Source organism: Salmo trutta, chromosome 4 (assembly GCF_901001165.1).
Source record: "Salmo trutta chromosome 4, fSalTru1.1, whole genome shotgun sequence".
Taxonomy (NCBI): domain Eukaryota; kingdom Metazoa; phylum Chordata; class Actinopteri; order Salmoniformes; family Salmonidae; genus Salmo; species Salmo trutta.
Window position 1 is genome coordinate 11,493,371 of NC_042960.1, and position 14,618 is coordinate 11,507,988.

At 44.5% G+C, this 14,618-nt stretch overlaps 1 protein-coding gene across 5 annotated transcripts in view; it reads left to right on the plus strand.

The window, feature by feature from the left end:
- Positions 1-14,618, plus strand: part of LOC115191833 (teneurin-3) — a 109,708-nt gene that overhangs the window by 26,949 nt on the left and 68,141 nt on the right. For 2 of the 5 annotated variants that reach the window (XM_029749781.1, XM_029749783.1), the window contains exons 8-11: positions 6,615-6,641; positions 7,700-7,708; positions 9,268-9,414; positions 10,613-10,832. In XM_029749781.1, coding sequence (XP_029605641.1) covers positions 6,615-6,641; positions 7,700-7,708; positions 9,268-9,414; positions 10,613-10,832 — 403 coding nt within the window. The remainder of the gene's footprint in view (positions 1-6,614; positions 6,642-7,699; positions 7,709-9,267; positions 9,415-10,612; positions 10,833-14,618) is intronic. The other 3 variants (XM_029749784.1, XM_029749785.1, XM_029749782.1) reach the window with 2 other exon arrangements.

Here is a 14,618-nt window from a genome sequence, read left to right on the forward strand (position 1 = left end):
GTCCCCCACTCATTTAGCGGTCGAGTTAGAGTTTAACATGGTGTCCCCCACTCATTTAGCGGTCGAGTTAGAGTTTAGCATGGTGTCCCCCACTCATTTAGCGGTCGAGTTAGAGTTTAACATGGTGTCCCCCACTCATTTAGCGGTCGAGTTAGAGTTTAACATGGTGTCCCCCACTCATTTAGCGGTCGAGTTAGAGTTTAACATGGTGTCCCCCACTCATTTAGCGGTCGAGTTAGAGTTTAACATGGTGTCCCCCACTCATTTAACGGTTGAGTTAGAGTTTAACATGGTGTCCCCCACTCATTTAGCGGTCGAGTTAGAGTTTAACTTGGTGTCCCTCACTCATTTAACGGTTGAGTTAGAGTTTAACATGGTGTCCCCCACTCATTTAGCGGTCGAGTTAGAGTTTAACTTGGTGTCCCTCACTCATTTAACGGTTGAGTTAGAGTTTAACATGGTGTCCCCCACTCATTTAGCGGTCGAGTTAGAGTTTAACATGGTGTCCCCCACTCATTTGGAGGTCGAGTTAGAGTTTAACATGGTGTCCCCCACTCATTTAGCGGTCGAGTTAGCGTTAAGGTGCCCGCATACATGGTTGGGTTTGCTCCTAGCAGAACTCAGCAATATTAATGTTTGTCCCTCTTGAGATGCCGTAGCAACAACATACCCAGTAAGACTTCCTCAAAATACTCCTAATTAATGTAAGATTAACCAAGAAATCTGTAATACATTTTGACGGTTTTGCAGATGAGGTATAAGTCGCACAATTTTACATCTAAGACGTTTGGTGCATTATTTCTCAAGTGGAAAAATTTGCATTAAAACTTTGACAACAAACATTTCATTGAAGAATCCATAGTTCCCACTCCTACTAGGAGTAGTACTGTTGACCAATCACCGACGAAGGGGCGTAGACTTCGGCTACTGAACTTCGACTTGCCTCTCAAGCAAAAATGTTGTGTGCGCGAACAGCCGGGAAAAAAACACCTGCCGAACACCAAAACGAACGCCAAAGTCATGATTTTGTCATAATATATGAGTAAACTGTTTTGACTGGGAAGCATGCAACAGTCTTTAGCATGGTGTCCCCCAGCTGTGTGTTTTCAGGTTTCATGACACTCTCTGCACACACACATAAAAATGCGAGCGCACACACACACACACACACACTGACACACTCTACTCATCATCATGGAGTTAATTTCTTCTGTGTCAATAATGTGTGTCTGATTATCTCTGGCCCTGTGGAGGGAGCACCGACCGCTGCCTCATTCCCCTGAAAATAACACCTTTTGGCTCATTATTAGTCTTCAGACACTTTTTCTTAGCCTTCAAACACCAAAATACAAAGGCAGGATGCTCCTTGAAGTCATCCACTAGGAGAACTAGTCTGAAACTGAAACCCTGCAGGGGTTGGCTGGGACGTGAGTCAGTTAGGAAGAGGGTTGGGCTCGGTCCGAAATGGCACACTATTCCCGATGTAGTGCGCTACTTTTGGCCAAAAGTAGTGCACTGTATAGGGAATAGTGTGCCATTTCGGATGCACCCATGGTATCACTCTGCACGTAGCGAGCGGTACACTTAAAAGTGCCACCTCTCTGTCCTTGAGATGTTCTCTCCTGTTTCAGAGTAGCGGGTCAGAGGTGGTGAGGGCCACCATGCGTCATTTGTGTCTGCTGAAGATAAAGGGGTATTTTTGTTGGGATTAGAAGTTAGCAGGAGAATGACTTCCGCCAAGGGGGAAGGGACGTCAACCAGATAGAACAGCAGAACATTAGCGTGGGACAGATCCCACTGCTGCCACCAATTGTCAATCGCCCAGCTAAGACTTCTGCGTGTTTGTTCGACCCCGCTCTGACCCCCGGACAATCTCACCGCGTTGCCTTGTACACATTCACAGTACAACCCCCCCCCCCCCAAACCACATACCATATGTTCTTATCCAATCGCTTATACAAACACTCAAACAAAGAGTGTATAGTGTAATTTTCTCAGTGGAAGAATGGATATTAGAGGGTATTACTATACCCTCTAGCTGTCTCGATAGAACACCAGTTAGACAGTCTATTATATGCAGTGGAACTACAGTACAACGACATTAAGACTTATTGAGAGTTAGGAGGCAGTGACGTTTACCTAGTCCTTCATTACTTTTTTTTCTGCTACTTTTCTCCCCCTCCCTTCCCCCATAGCAAATGCTGAATGAGAGAGGAGAAGAACACAGTAGTTATTAAGTCGTCTTCTTCTCTCCTCCAAGAACACGCGATCATGAATAATGATGAGTGACAAAGTTACAGAGGGTCAAAGTTCATACCCGCAAGACACGCTAACCTCTCACTGTTACCAATACCGGGAGGTTAGCATGTCTTGAGGGTTTGATCTTTTGATCTTCTGGAACTTTCTCCCTCATCGTTATTCACGATTGCATGTCTCATGATATATTCCACGTTGATTTAGAAGTGTTTAGAAACGTGATCTATTGTTATTTACAATAAAAGTGACTCCAAAATGACACAATATATTATTTACGATTCATTTCTATTGGGCACAAAATAATCTGAAACACAACCAAAACGAACTACAAATGCATCCAACAAGTTTGTAGAGTCACAAGCTTGATGTAGTCATTGGGGTGCTAGGGGTGTCAATATTTTTGACCTCTACCTTTTTGAGAAAAAAAACATGACTTGTTAAACAAAATATTTTTCTCCCAGCAATTGTATTAGCATAAAATAATCCCCCAATTTTTTTTACATAAAATATAGCTCACTATTTAACAGATTTATTTTATACAGTCATTATTGCCCATATTTATCGAGGGTGTCAATAATTTCAGACCCCACTCTCTCTTTCTCTCTCTGTCATTGTCTGACACTATGTGGCTTGATGCATCTCCATTTTGAGTGGCTTTAAGGAAGTAGTCCACTGTTCAATACTACTCTGCTTATTGCTTTTCCATACAAAACACAGTGATGATAGGTTGAGTAAATTGTCACTGTGTTGTGTGTGTGATTGAGATGGTAAAATAGTGTCCTTGATTTTACTGTAATGTTCCCGCTTGCAAAATGCAGCAAATTAATAGACGTCTCTGAGACGTGGAAGTATCCTTGTTTAAAAGAAAACAACTTCAGTTGGCTGAAATCATTTGTGCTTCCTTGGAAATGATGTCAAGTTTATGTAAGAGTTTGCTAAGGATTTTGCAGCAACAAACCGATAACAATGTCTTCCCTTGACGATTTGAGTTACAGTAAACGGACTGAATCATCTATGTTTGTGTAACAATCATGTCCAATAACCAAGATTTTTATCAGTGTTCCAAAATACTCTTCTGCGGAGGATAGAAAAGTAAATTTTTATGGACTTGCACAACGCTGCTCGTTCCTTCTGCAGACATTAGGTTATGTTAAGAGAGCAACAGGTTCTTCTTCTTCTTCTTCTGTGTCACGGTTGTCGTAGTGGAGAGGAGACCAAAATGCAGCGCGTATGTGGATACTCATTCTTTTAATGAAAAAACGCAAAGCATCCACAGGAAAAACAAACAATAAACGATACTCACGACCAAACAGTGTGGCAGGCTAAACAAGCAGTGCTCACAAACAATTACCCACAAACACACAGACAAACACACCCTACTAATATAGGACTCCCAATCAAAGGCATCTCAACACACCTGCCTTCAATTGGGAGTCCAATCCCAATTAACTCTACCTAGAAAACAAACCTAGAACCTATACCCACAACTAACTAACTAAACCTAGAAATACATAAACACAGAGCAGTGCCCAAAACCCCCGGAATACATAAATAAAACAACCTACTACCTACACCACCACCCCGAACCATATAAAACAAATACCCTCTGCCACATCCTGACCAAACTACAACAACACATAACCCTTAACTGGTCAGGACGTGACATTCTGCTTCTTCTTCTACTACTTCTTCTGCTGCTTCTTCTTCTTCTTATCATTATTATGGCTTCTGAATATCTCATCAGTAGGGTTGTCTCCTTTAGTCACACTGAATACGTGTCCCAAATCGCTCCTATAGGTCCTGGTCAAAAGTAGTGCACTGTGTAGGGAATAGGGTGCCATTAGAGACGGAGACTGATTTTAAAGTAATGTATGGAATATTGTTAAAATATTGTTGTGTGTGTGTGTGTTCTGAGAAGTGCAGCTGGTGAACAGGCAGAGACTGAGTGTATTAGTTGGGAACCAGGAAACTGCAGACTTACTGCCCCAAGGTTTCTCCAGCAGTCCAGCTCCAGAACCCCATCCCAGGCTCCCTGTTCTCCCCCTCTGCCCTTCCTCTCCTGGGGCTGGACTGGTGGTCAGTCATCCCTCCCTCACATCTCTCCATCGCCCAGAATAGCACTGCAGAGCCAGCAATATCTCACCCAGCACCACAACACGTGCCTTCACAGACACACATACTGTACACACATTCATGCACACGCACACACGCACACTCTCTCTCCTTCAGACATTCAAACACACGCGCACTCACGCACGCACGCACGCACACACACACACACACACACACACACACACACACACACACACACTCCAACCAGCTGCAGTCTGTCTGTGTGTCTGGTTCTGTTTCTCCCCAGATGTCTGTTTGCCTCCAGGTCAGTGTAACGACTGATGGTTCTCCATTATCATCCAAGGCTGATGCTCGCTAGACAACACACACACACACACACACACACACACACACACACACACACACACACACACACACACACACTCCTCTCTTGCTCACAAGAAAAACAAACCATCTACTATTGATATTTTCACTGAAATGAGAGACCAAAATGATTGGTCTGGTGTCCCTCCCCACCTCAAGCTTCAGTTCCAGCTACTTGCTACTGTAGCATTTCTTTGTAGTGATTTGTCTTTTAATACTCGACTGTCTGGCGGGAAGAAAAAAACAGTCCATGGTTAGCGTTTCATTAAACACACACACACACAAACACAGCTATTTGTAAACTCAATTGTGTAGTTAAAACAGTGCAATTTTATTCACAAAAGGCCAAATTATTTCCTTAACTGTGTTCAATAGTTAATTAACCCTGGTACACTCGAGGCTCTACTTGGGAACTAGGAAGCCCATAATCCCCCTCTCAGTACTGCTGAATGGCTGTTCTGTGTTACCACTGATCTGGCTTCTCTCTTAACGGGCTGGTAGCTCCTCTAGTCACACACTACCGTTATTATACATACATCACTGTGTGTGTGTGTGTGTGTGTGTGTGTGTGTGTGTGTGTGTGTGTGTGTGTGTGTGTGTGTGTGTGTGTGTGTGTGTGTGTGTGTGTGTGTGTGCGCGTCTACTATAGACCAAGTAATGAGTGAGGCTCAATGGCTTCTGGAGCACTTTGGGCTATAGCATGATTAAAGTCTAAGAGGAGCCCTCCCTGTTTTTACGGCAGGCTCACCTGGAGCTGATGGGGTTGTTAAAGGCCCCCAAGTGCAGTAAACGTTACTTAAGATCATGTAAATCAATGTATACATGCCGGTAGCCTCTACCCCTGCTTCCCCCCTCTCTCTCTCACTCACTCTCTCCCCCCTCGCTCTTCCCCTCTCTCTCCTTCTACCCCTCTGCTCTCTCTCCCCATCCCGCCTGATCTCTCTACCCTCCCCCTCATCCCCCTCTCCTCTCCTCCCTCCATCTCTCCATCTTTACCTCTGGGTGGTGATTGAATGGGTCTGGACGTTGTGATATATAATTGTTTCCAGATTAATTTCACTTTAATCAGCAGCCGCCGAGAGTTGGCCCAACAAATAATGAAGCATTGATGTCTATAAGGGGCTGATTAATTCTGCAGCTTGACCCATAGGCCCGCGCTCACACACACACACACACACACACACACACACACACACACACACACACACAGTCCTCCCTGTCCCCATGTGAGTGGAATATGATGGAAGTAAATGAGAAATCTTTAGTGCAATTAGCTGGTAAATTGCTGCCCCTTTGCTCAGGGTTCAGGGATGATTGCTGCTCTTTTCTTAACCCTGACGTTTCATTAGGAACCCTGGCGCTCCATTAGTTCTGTTAAGGGATCCTGTTCCACTCTGGGAAAAGGAGAGGAGGATCGCCGTTACTAGCAGCCACCTGAGCCAGTGTGTGTATGTGTGAGCTAGTGTGAGGTTACAGCGAGCGACATCTGAGATTGTGTAAGACATTTAGGGACTGGATGTTGGCGATATAAGACAACAGATTGACACGCACACGCATGTATGTATATGAAAAACATTTCTACATGCAACATTCATCCGTTGATACGTCACAACAGGCTAAGTGTCTGATAAAGCATGTCATCTTTAATCTCCCCCCCCCCCCCCCCTCACAACACCTAGAGAAATCCTAGAGGTTTACATGAGGATGGTCACGGCCACACACACTCTGTGTCACATGGGATATCCATCACATTCAAACACACGTGTTGCGTGTTTTGTGTGTGTGCGAGTGTGTAAGGGTGCCTGTGCTCGTAAGTACACTACTAACTAACACTCTGGTAAATAGTCTGCCGTGTTTTTTTTCTCCTCTCCTTAACCGCTCGCTCTCCTCTCTTTCTCTTTCTCCTTTTCTCTTTTTTCAAGCTCACAATCCGGATATTAGAGTCAAAGGTACTGTGGTCCCTCTTTCTTCTGCCCCTCATCCCCCCATCGTGCTGTGTGGTACATGTGACCGGCCATAAGCTTCCCAGTAACCCTCTACTCTCTCTATCTTTTCATCTCTTTTTATCTCTGATTCATTGATTCATCGATTCATTGATTCAGTGATTCAGTCTTCTGTTGTCACTGTGACTATTTGTTTCTCATGTTTTCACGTCTCGGTACTGTGGGGGAAATCCAATATCATGTCCTCTCTTGGAGCATGGGAGGATGTTCAGTAACTACCAGGCATGGTAGAACTGAACCGGGGCGGGTTTTAGCCCACATAACCCACCAACCACGGCTCTCCAACGCCCACGCGTTGGGCACCGGGCGAGGCCACAAACGTTCCAGCGGTCCGATAGAATAACATTGAAATAACGTCATCTAAGCTCCAGTAGCTGACGAGGCATTTTTTTCTTAAAACGGGGGTGTTATCCCGGATGCTTTGCCCCAATGCTTTTTGTATACGTGTCAGTCTTTCCTTTTGTTTGCTTTTTTGCTTTCCCCGAATTGACAAACGTCCAAACAATGTGATTATACATTTATTTGTTAATCAATTGATGGTGTTTTACTGGCACCATCAATGTCTTTTGTAGAGAACTAAGAACTGGAGGCCTTTAAGCTGAAGTGAAGATATGGACTACTTCTTTAACCCTTGACCCTCGACCTTCCAACAGAGCTATCTCCAGTGATCTCTATGTATCAGTCTCTCTCTCTCTCTCTCTCTCTCTCTCGCGCTCTGTCTTCCCTTCTCTGTATCCCCCTGTCTTCCAACAGTATGTCCACGGAATCCTGCCTCCTCCCTTCCTCTCCTCCTCTCCTCCTCTCCTCCTCTCCTCCTCTCCTCCTCCCTTCCTCTCCTCCTCTCCTCCTCCCTTCCTCTCCTCCTCCCCTCCTCTCTCTCTTTCCTTTTATGTGTTTGTCAGTCGGTCTGCGACCTCCTTCACAGAGACTGAAGTACTGAGTTTTTTTTGTTCATTTTTCTTTCCCAAATTTTTCTCCTTTTCCTTGGCCCCCCCTAATCGCAGGATTTAAAGGTAATTCATACAAAAGCCCCAGGGAGATTGTCATGAACAATCACTCTCCGCTCTCCTGTTTTTCCCTCTCTCTCTCTCTCTCTCTCTCTCTCTCTCTCTCTCTCTCTCTCTCTCTCTCTCTCTCTCTCTCTCTCTCTCTCTCTCTCTCTCTCTTTCTTTCTTTCTTTCTTTCTTTATCTCTTGTCTTGAAGCACGGCGTAAACGTGTCTTTGTACCAGTACCTCACTGTTTTTTGTGGCCCTTTTTCTGGTTATCTCCATTCTTGTCTGTCTTAAAACCTGTTTCCAGCACACACACACACACACACACACACACACACACACACACACACACACACACACACACACGCGCGCGCATACTGTACACTCAAACACGTACACACACACACGTGTGCCATTTTGTTTGGAATTCCCAAAACTCAAACACACACACCTACACACACACACACACAACCTACACACCACTGACCACCCTTCTAACATGGTTCTTCCGTTTTGTTGGAAAATCCTTGTTGGTCCTGTTTCCATGCATCCGCGGCCTGTATGACCTCCTGACTGTCTAGCCTAGTCGCTGGGCTGCTTTCACTTCCTCCTGGGCTTTGCTTCTATATTATTACAATTGTATTATTCTCTTGTTTATTATTATTCTGTGTAAAGGAATGTGACCTAGGCATAAAGTATAGCTGTAGAGGCAGGGACTCAAGCCAGAGCCCTCCCTATACTTTGTGTCCCTATTGTATTGTAGCTTCACATGGATGTGCCAATAGCTACTACTATCAAAAACTGAAGAAGGCAGAGGAAAATCGATTCAGGGCTTTCGTTTGGGTTCTTTTGATTTCTGATTCTGTTTGATTTGGGCTATTTTGGGACATTGTCATTATGAAATCTCCCTGAAATTAATGACACGTTTTATTTTGGCTTCTTCTTTTGTAGTGTATGGTGCATTTTGATTCCTTTTGCTCTCGACTCAATTTCCATTTCCAACATTTGTATTTCTGACATCCTCTCTTACTTGACTTAATTAAGGCAAAATTCATATTTTCTTTCAAATTCTTCAACGGTTAACAAGGTTAACGAATGGTTCTTCACGAGGCTGCTATCGTTCATGTGAAATTACAGCATCTGTGCATTTCACAGGCCTGTCTAACTGTCTGATGTCACACTGTCTGTTATGTTAAGTTCCCCAGAAACCTTTTCATTTTGGTTGGTTATCTACCTATTAATCTAAATCGGTTAATGTTGATTGTTCATTTGTTTGTTCTCATCGAAAAACTGAGAGGGGTGATCTCGAAAAAGGAGGACACAGTCACACGTGTGTTCACACACACACACGATGTTGAATCACAGAGTAGCACCTACATACAGACACACACCACAATGTTGATATGAGATACACAAGTGCACTCACACACTCTCCCTCCCTTATTCTCACCTATACATGCACACGCACACACACACACACACACCCTCGGCCACACACACTCCCCCCTTCCCCATACACACATAACCCTCCTATGTGTGTGAGTGTCTGTTAACTCTCCATACTCTGGTCTGCTACAGAGGGCTGCCCAGGCCTGTGTAACAACAACGGCCGCTGTACCCTGGACCAGAACGGATGGCACTGCGTCTGCCAGTCCGGGTGGCGTGGGGCGGGATGCGACGTTGCCATGGAGACCCTCTGCACCGACGGCAAGGATAACGAAGGAGGTGAGACATGTAGAAAACTTTCTTGTCCATTTACGTTTTCACAAAATGGACATTTGTCTTTGGCTCTGGGTTACATTACGTTATATGCCAGACATTTTCATTAGAAGTCACTTCCAGTACAGGGAGTTCATACATCTGAACTGTGCGTATTGTGTGTGATCCTTGCTGGGATTGAACCCACAACCACATTATATGTGGATCTCTCCACTCTGTAAAGCTCCGACTGAAGAAGGCGGTGGCGTCACCACTATAGAGGCCTGTTAAATAAAGAGATAAAAGAAGGAACAAGTCACGTCCTGATTAGTTTTGGAAGAGGGGGATGAGGGAGGGGTGGGGGAGGGACGAGGTACGGGTGCGTCAATTCCCCCCCCCCCCACGCCCAGTGGCGACTGGTCGCCAGATGTACGCCGAGCTTTTAATAACCTAACAAAGGCGAATGGCAGCCTTTCATGAGCTCCACGTCCTACCTCCCTCCTTTCTTCCACCGCTCTTTTCCCTCTCCTCCTCTCCCCCTTTCCTGTGGACGTCACCTGTGGGAGACGGAGCAAATCTCATTCCCACACAAAGGCCTTGGAAAACAGCAGGCAGGCAGGCTGTTGAAGTAGCAGAGAGAAGTCTTTCTCCTTCTTTATTTCTCTCTCTTTCTCTCTATCCCTCTCCACTTTCTTTCCTTCTTTCTCACTCACTCACTCTCTTACTTTCTATCACACTCTTTTTTCTCTTCCATTCTATTTCTCTCTGTCTAGCTCTCTCTCGCTCTCTCTCGCTCTCTCTCGCTCTCTCTCGTTCTCTCCCTCACGAACCTACCTGACGGTGAGACTCCAACAGCATATTTAACCTACAGTTATCCCATCCAAGGCAGCAGTCAGGATGGAGGAACCAGGCAGTTTATCACCACAGCCAGGGGTTAGAGGTCGACTAATAACTTTGAACAACTGGGCCTGCTATTCGCTCTCACAGGAACACAGCCAATCACATTCTGAAAGCCCAACCGAATACAGCCAATTATAACAACACATACCTTTGACCACCTGACAAAAAGAGCCACTGGAGGTAGATTTGTTTTTAACTTGGTTAAAAGTATTTTGTTAGTGAATTCACTGTATATGGTTCCTTTAGAGTTAACCGAGAGAATCTGATCTGGATCCCATTCCTTACTCCTCTTGTTTGCCTCTTCATAACTCTCTATCTCTCTCAGACGGCCTGGCTGACTGTATGGACCCAGACTGTTGCCTCCAGACATCCTGTCAGACCCAGCCGTACTGCCGTGGCTCCCCGGACCCCTCTGACATCATCAGTCAGAGCCCGTCCAGCCTGATGCCCCAGCATGCCGCACGCTCCTTCTACCAACGCATCCGCTTCCTGGTTGGACCAGAGGGCAGCCACGTCATCACCGGGGACAACCCCTTCAACAAGAGGTGAGCATTCTCATTTCACCTTTATTTGAACGTGTGTGTGTGTGTGTGTGTGTGTGTGTGTGTGTGTGTGTGTGTGTGTGTGTGTGTGTGTGTGTGTGTGTGTGTGTGTGTGTGTGTGTGTGTGTGTGTGTGTGTGTGTGTGTGTGTGTGTGTGTGTGTGTGTGTGTGTGTGTGTGTGTGTGTGTGTGGAGAGAGCTGTGGCGGTCATGACATGCAAAAGACTGATTTTGTAGTATGAAGAATATAATCGTTTTTTGCCCATTCAAGTGTGAGTGCGAATATGAAATGACTCTGTTGAGCGTAAAAGTGATCATTTAAAAGAGGTCCTATACACTAGATTTAGAGTTATTTGTCAACTTTAGTTGTGATGATACAAACAAAAATGTCTTAGAAATCAAAACATATATGGGCTGCATACTGTGATATTAGGCTAGTAATGATTTGAGAAAGTCGCAAACAAGCTTGTGCTCTGTTCCTTGCCTCAGGCTGCACACGCTGCTCTCTCATCAAGTGATCATATTTTCACCCCTCAGACTATTCTTAATTGAATCTTGTCTTTACTAATATGTAAAATGAGTTTCAATTTAAAATGGCCCATTATCAAATGGGCAGGAACAGAGGCAGGGGGAAAAATACAATGAGGCCGCTTTCCTGACAGTTAGTTCCTTCAGCCATGCTACTCCTGTTATTTCACATGCATCAACAACTGTTGGAGGAGTATGCAGCCTCTGGCTGCGTGACATGTGATATTTCCGCAACATCTCTGTATGCCATGGGATCTCCAACCCTGTTCCTGCAGCTACCCAGTGCTTAATTTGGGAAACCAAGTGAAATCTGTTCGGGAACATCGATAGTAACATGTTTTCAGAACAAAACATATTTCATTCCTTACTTTAGTTGTGTTTTAAGAAAAAAAAATGCCTAGTCAGCTACTGGAGCTTAGATGACGTTATTTCAATGTTATTCTATCGGACCGCTGGAACGTTTGTTGCGCTGAGAAAGGAATTAAGGTGAGAGAGGAGGACATGGAAATGCATGGTTCTGTAAAGGTAATGTGTCTATTAATTATGAAAATATAAAAAATGGCCAATTACTAGGCTATTCAAAATCAAATACAAATTCACTATAATTGTAGGCTTAACTGTAAGCTGCACAGAAACAATCAGTGAACCAACAGCATCGCCTAGGGCTATACGTTCTCTCCCAGACTCATGGATATAAAGTTTGGAGCGTAGCATAAAGTAACCAGTCCATCCAGTATGCATAATAATACAGTCCACACTCAAAGGTGATTAGTAGAATTTGTTTAATTTTGGTGTATAGGCTAGACCAATTATGTACCAAAGACATCTTAAATCAGTTTTGTTTTGTGTTTTTCTGCCATGCGTAATATGCGGTAGGCTATGTATTGTATAACAGCACAAGGGCTTGGGCTCATAGGCCTATGCATATACATAAGCTCTAATATATGCGTATGGGCGTTTTGAATGAATCATCACCTTAGAAAGCGCTGTCCATTTCATTGTGTTAGGCTCTGAAACAACATCCACAACGACCACAGTTTTCCACTCAGTTTCAACCTGCTGTTGAACTTCTGAGTTATAAAAACACTATACTGTTTTTATGATAAGTGTTAGATGTGATTTTCGATTGCGTTTGGTTAGAGGGACAATAGAGCTCTGAGTACCAGGCCATTAGCGACCTGATGGTCGTTAGCGAGTTGGGTACTACCAACGCATGTCCAGAGTGCAAGACCCTACCACGGCCCTTTGTGGTGTGTGTGTGTGTGTGTGTGTGTTTGGTTGCCTTGGTGACAACCAGCCAGGTGGATACAGTGGTCTATAACAATGTTGTCTATAACCGTGAAAGTTTGTTTCTCCATACTGGACAATGACATGAGACATATACCATGACCAGCTTTCGTTATGGTCATTCTCAAAGGTCTTATGACTGTTTAACCTTGAACGTTGCTTTAATTCAGTCCAGACTGCCGTGCACGTTTGTGATTATTCACAATCACAGTTGATCTAGAACCAAATAGATTTCAATAAGAGCAGGACTAACCAGCCGGTAGAGATTAGCTTATATTTAGAAAGCAAACTTCATTTCCACACAGCGATAACAGAGTTAAATAGAGATGTTAAACACGGTGCTCACTGGAGAGAACAGAACAGTCTGATCATCTGATAAAGCAGGAAGAAGTGTGGAGAAATGGGAGGACGGAACAAACAAATGAGGAGAGAGGGAGAGGTGGACAAAGAAAGATGAGCGAGAGATGGAGATGGAGGAAGACAGAGAGATGGAGGGAGAGGGAGATGGAAAAGGAAATGGAGAAAGACAGAGACATGGAGAGCAATAGAGAGACAGAGAGAGAGACAGAAATATGGAGTGAGAAAGAGAGAGGGATGGAGAGTGAAAGAAAGATAGATATATGGAGATAAAGGGAGAGAGTCAAGTTCACATCTGTCCCGTGTTAGACCCACCGATCCGGGGGCTTTGTTTAGCCAGTAGTGCTAACACAGAACATGTGCCTGAACATTTCCTTTAGCCTCTGCCAGCCAGCCAGCCATCCAACACACACACACACACACAGGATCCATAGTAATCCCCAACCAAACAACAGCTCCTCAGCATCAACATGTGAACAAACAAGGCTCTCGTAGACCCGCTCTGCCGCTCCTCCTCCTCATCCATCTTTTCTTCTCCTCCTCCGTCTGGGTGTATTGACATGCCACTCTCCGTCAACAGAGATAGAGAGCTCGTCGTTTAGTAGGAAATGACATTCGAGCGAGAGACTGGAATGGAGATATTATTCAGGGTGGCAATTCATTCAAAAGAGACATACACAATAATGAAGTACAGATGTAGGATCTTAATTTGAGCCAGTTTGATACAGCAGGAAAACAATCCGGCATCAACAGGAAATGTGAATATACAAATAATGGACATTTTTGTAGGGGGAATTGCAAACTTCAGAAGCCTTTTTAAACCTCAAATACACCACAAGTTCTACATTTCCTGCATTGCTGTAACATTCTCCTGCAACATGGTGATCAAATTAAGACCCTACATCTGTAGTCTGTGATTTTTTGCATTGCCGCGCAGAGCAGAGTTACTGTCTGCAGCACAAGAAGGACAGGAAAGAGCAAAAACCTGTTTACACCTACATTATTATTGACTTCTCCAAACCTCCAATTGAAATAGTCTCACTGCTTTAAGAGCAGGCACTACCAATGCTTTCTGACAAGGTTATTGGATAAAAACACCTCGGACGCCGGTGTGTCTCTCAACTTCCTACACTAAAGCTTTATTTTCCTTTGTCTGCCATGATAGTTGAACAATACAATGGCAGAACATTTTCATTTCAGCCAGTGGAGTTTGTTTAAATGCAATCCTTTGGCTCCCTTATACAGGTTCTAGTTACTGGGAATAAGGAGTCTGAATACACTGTTAAGTATGTTATTATTCCTCTTCATGGATCGTGACGGGCCAAATTAGGCATGTGGCCACGAACGCTTCACTACGTTATGTGGTGGCTCACACACACACACACACACACACAGACACACAGCTGAATTTAGATAAGACGGCTTCTTTGCCACGCTTCAGCAAACTCCAGGCGAGGGAGACGAGCGATGGAGCTTAAAGCTGCAGTATATTAAGCAGGAAGACCGACCCCATCCTCTCTCTTGTTTTAGGGGTCTCCCTCAGTGTTTTTATATTGCACCCAGATTCCAAGCGGATTAACGCTCGGGACTAGTTGGTCTTGGCTCTGTCGACTCCCCT